At 50.3% G+C, this 4,840-nt stretch overlaps 1 protein-coding gene across 1 annotated transcript; it reads right to left on the bottom strand.

Moving 5' to 3' along the window:
- Positions 1–1,017: 1,017 nt before the first annotated feature.
- Positions 1,018–4,111, bottom strand: LOC116465247 (probable ATP-dependent RNA helicase DDX27; the record flags this gene model as incomplete). Its single annotated transcript, XM_032148388.2, has 2 exons — positions 3,896–4,111; positions 1,018–1,164 (listed from the first exon to the last, which is right to left on the bottom strand). Coding segments are annotated over exons 1-2 (333 nt in total), but the record flags the coding sequence as incomplete, so codon positions are not given.
- Positions 4,112–4,840: the final 729 nt, after the last annotated feature.

Consider the following 4,840-nt stretch of genomic DNA (forward strand, 5'->3'; position numbering starts at 1 on the left):
AAAAAAAAAAAAAAAAAAAAAAAAAAAAAAAAAAAAAATCGCTTAAACCCAGGAGGCAGAGGTTGCAGTGAGCCGAGATGGCGCCATTACACTCCAGCCTGAGCAACGGAGAGAGACTCTGTCTCAAAAAAAAAAGAAAAGGCAATGCTGGTTTACTTCAATCAGGATAAGGACCAGTGAAGCCTGGATTAAACTGTTCTGGACAGGCAATATTTCTCTTTGAAGCACAGGAAATGGAAAATAACTTGGATGCATCTTCTAGTTTAACCAGATTCACAGAAAGTCATGGGATCTTGGCAAACAAGCAGATGACAATGACATCTGTGGTAGCTTTGGCTGTGCTGTGTGGGAACCAGGGACACTGCACAGTGACACCACAGGAGACCACCTGGCAAGTGCTCATACTTTGTTTGGTATTAAAGACGAGTCTTCCCCAGCAAGCAGACTCAGAAAAAAAAAAAAAAAAAAAAAAAAAGACACTGAGTCATTTGTGATCCCTGTGCCCATCTCATCAAAAGTATACTAGATATTTTCTTTTGTTTTTTTTTTTAGCCAGTTATTTTCAAAGGAGTTCTAGTATCTGCTGAATGTAAACAGTTGGTCAGTCAGGTCAGGGCTAGGCCCTGAAACCCACAGTCCAATCTTAATAGCCCAAAGTCTGGAGCTGTCCATCACTATCAGTCTCACCTTCTTCTCTTTTTTTTTTTTTTTTTTTTTTTTTTGGAGACAGAGTCTCACTCTGTTGCCCAGGCTGGAGTGCATGCAGTGGCACAATCTCAGCTCACTGCAACCTCCACCTTCTGGGTTCAAGCGATTCTCCTGCCTCGGCCTCCCCAGTAGGTGGGACCACAGGTACGTGCCACCACAATCGGCTAAGTTTTTGTATTTTTAGTAGAGATGGGGTTTCATCTTGTTGGCCAGGCTGGTTTCGAACTCCTGACCTCAAGTGATCCGCCTGCCTCGGCCTCCCAAAGTGCTGGGATTACAGGCGTGAGCCACTGCGCCCAGCCCCCTCACCTTCTTCTTGAGTTGGCTCATGACTTCAGCCAGGGCCCAGCTGCCATCATACGTCCCCTCCTTCTCAGTGAAAACGAAGTCAGGGTTGAAATCAGCACTGCGATTCTTCCCCAAGGCTTTTTGTCGTCTGCCCAGCACAATGGGCCCCTGGGAAGAGTAAGAGACAGAGTGACTTTGGGGGTGAGATAAAGAATTATAGAAAGCAAGAAGGGGCCAGGCAGAGTGGCTCACACCTGTAATCCCAGCACTTTAGGAGGCCAAGACATGCGGACGAGGTCAGGAGTTCAAGACCAGCCTGACCAACATGACGAAATGCAGTCTGTACTAAAAATACAAAAAAGACGGGCGTGGTGGCTCACACCTGTAATCCCAGCACTTTGGGAGGCCAAGGTGGGCGGATCACAAGGTCAGGAGTTCAAGACCAGCCTGGCCAATATAGTGAAACCCCATCTCTACTAAAAATACAAAAATTAGCCAGGTGTGGTGGCACGCGCCTATAGTCCCAGCTACTTGAGAGGCTAAGGCAGAAGAATTGCTTGAACATGGGAGGCGGAGGGTGCAGTGAGCCAAGACCACATCATTGCACTCCTGCCTGGGCAACAGAGTGAAACTCCATCTCAAAAAAAAAGAAATACAAAATAATTAGCTGGGCGTGGTAGCGCATGCCTGTAATCCCAGCTACTCAGGAGACTGAGGCAGGAGAATTGCTTGAACCCAGGAGGCAGAGGTTGTGGTGAGCCGAGATTACGCCACTGCACCCCAGGCTGGGTGACAGGGCGAGACACGGACTCAAGAAAAAAAAAATAGAAAGGAAGAAAGAAATGAGGGTCACACCTCTCTCAGCAACTGATAGATCAAGCAGACCAAAAATGAGTAAGTCTGTAGAAAATTTGAACAGCACAATTAAAAAGCTTCATCCCAATGAATGTATACAGAACACTGCATTTCTCATTACAGAATGCATACGGAATCAAAAAAAGTGAAATCCATAGAAACAGAGAGTAGAATGGCGGTTGCCAAGGGCTGGAGTGTGGTGGAAATGGAGAGATGTTGGTCACACGGTATACACTCTTCGGTTTTGCAATGTACAAGTTCTGGGGATCCAATGTACAGCATGGTGACTACAGTTAATAACAATGTATTGGGCTGGGCAGGGTGGCTCACACCTGTTATCCCAGCACTTTAGGAGGTGGACACGGGTGGATCAGCTGAGGTCAGGAGTTTGAGGCCAGCTTAGCCAACATGGTGAAACCCCGTCTCTACTAAAAATACAAAAAATTAGCCAGGAGTGGTGGCGCGTGCCTGTAGTCCCAGCTACTAGGGAGGCTGAGGCAGGAGGATTGCCTGAACCCGGGAGTTGGAGGCTGCAGTGAGCCGAGATCACGCCACTGCACTCCACCCTGGGCGACCCAGCAAGACTCTGTCTCAAAAAAAAATGAAGTGAATGAGACTGGAGTGTTGGTCATGAAGGAGAGCTGTGAGATGAAAGTCAAGGTGGGAAGGACAAGATCGTGAGGACCTTGAAAGCCAAGTGAAAGCAGTCTGGAGAGGTTTTTTTGTTTTGTTTTTAGCAATTTGAATCATTTCTTGAAAAACAAACACAGACAAACACTAAACACTGAGTTGGTGCCCGGAGCGGTCCGCAGGGTTGGAGGCCAGCCCCGCATCATGGGTGTGACCGGGCACTGTGTGCCTGTGCAGGGGCCTGGCTCCTCGGGGACTGGCCCATGACCTCTCACGGAGCGGGCTGAGCCAAGGCCTGTCAGAGAGGGGGCCGCAGCCAGCAGGCCTGGGCGGCCGCCCGCGCCCGCAGGGAACATCGGGGAAATGGGGGCAGTGTGCGGGACCCAGACGCTGCCTGAGGAGTCTTTGCAGGGTGGACAGGCCCGGGGGTCTCTACCAGCAGGCTGGAGAGTTTCAAGCAAGGGAGGTCTCTAACGTGACTGTATCACAAAGAGATCCCTCTGCTGCTAAGCGAAGAATACACTGGAAGTGCTTAAGATAAAGAGATGAAGATGAAGTATGTTTGGACTGCAGGTGTGCTGGTGCGCAGGCATGAGACAGCAGTAGCCGGAGCTAGGGTGGGTACAGTGTGAATGGAGAGAGGCGGGAGAAGCTTAAGAGAGATTCATGAGCTAGCTTGCAGAGCACTGGCGGCAGTGAGGAAGAAAAAACTGTCAAGAATAAGGTTTCTGGCTTGAGAAGGGAACAGGATGAGAGTGAATACAAGCTCAGCTTTGGAGGAGCTGAATTTGTACAGGCCATGGGACATCTGAATAAACCTATCAAGCGGACGGATGAGAGTGCAGAGGGGACAACATCTGGGCTGAATGTTTGACGGGCAAGCATCCTTTTCAGAACACCAATCCCTCTTTAATTGCCATACTGCTTAATGTCTGCAAGCCCCCACACCACCATGCGCTTCAGGAGAGTGCCACTCACCTTGTTCACTGCTACGTCCCCAACGCTTAACACTAAGTCTAGCACATGTAAGTATTCAATAAACACTGGCTCGGTGAACATATGAAAGGACAGCTAACCATGGCTCCTTGAGCAGGAACCAGGGCTGACTTCACCTCTTACAACGTGTAAGAGAGAGACCTGCTGTCTCTTTCACAGGGCGTGGTTAAATATCAGTTCAGTGAATGGATACTGAGTTCAGCAAGGAGACAGGGAACGACACGGCCAAAGAAGCAGGCGGACGTAGAGAAAACCTAGTGGCGGGGAAACTGAGGAAGATCTTGGGGTCCCGGTGAGATCCTTTTCGGGAAACTTCCGGGGCTGGCAGGGGATGATGAGGATTCGGGGACAGGGACCTGAGGAATCGCAAGGAAAGGAAGCAGCCAAGGAAACCCAAAGACCAGAACCGTGCTCATACCTCCTCTTCTTCGTCCCCGGAGTCAGACTCAGGCTCCACTGGCACCTCGTCATCCTCGCCTACGGTCCCGATTAAGCCGAGGTCCGCTAGCATGTTGTCGCAGAAGCCACTTCCGGAAGCGAGCACAGCGTGCGGTCCGGCCCTTAACTTTTCGCAACCTCCTCGTCGTCTTTGCGCAAGTACCATGCGTCACTTCCGTTCCAGAGCCCCTTCCTCTCTCCCTGTTCGACCTCTTAAGAGTGCGCATGCGGCAATGTGGGGCGTGGTTTCGTGTGACGACATCAAGGGGCGGGGCCTTTGGTAAGCAAATTCCATTGTCTCCGGCCTCAAAACGGTGGGAGTATTTGAGGAGGGTGCAAGGGTGAGAGAGTCTAAAGAGTTGCATTTATAAACTCTAGATGTGTATATTTATATACAAAAAAGCTGTGGGAGAAAATACAATAAGCAGTTAGCTGTGATTGTTTTGTTTCTGGGTGGTAAAATTCTAAGTAATTTTTTGTCTTTTGTTTTGTTTTGTTTTTGAGGAAGGGTTTGGCTCTGTCGCCCAGGCTGGAGTGCAGTGGAGATCATGGCTCACTGCAACCCCGACTTACCGAGCTCAAGCGATCCTCCCGCCTCAGCCTTCTGAGTAGCTGGAGGTACAGGCGCCACCACCACGCCCGGCGGAGTTTCACCGTGTTGCCCAGGCTGGTGTCGAACTCCTGGGCTCAAGCAATCCTCCTGCCTCGGCCTCTCAAACTGCTGGGATTACAGGTGTGAGCCACTGCGCCCAGCCCCGAAACTTTTTTTTTTTTTTTTTTTTTGAGACGGAGTCTTTCTCTGTCCCCCAGGCTGGAGTGCAGTGGCGCGATCTCGGCTCACCGCAACCTCCACCTCCTGGGTTCACGCCATTCTCCTGCCTCAGCCTCCCGAGTAGCTGGGAATACAGGCGCCCGCCAACACGCC

This window comes from Hylobates moloch, unplaced genomic scaffold (genome assembly GCF_009828535.3).
Source record: "Hylobates moloch isolate HMO894 unplaced genomic scaffold, HMol_V3 SCAFFOLD_3991, whole genome shotgun sequence".
In the NCBI taxonomy this organism is placed as follows: Eukaryota; Metazoa; Chordata; class Mammalia; order Primates; family Hylobatidae; genus Hylobates; species Hylobates moloch.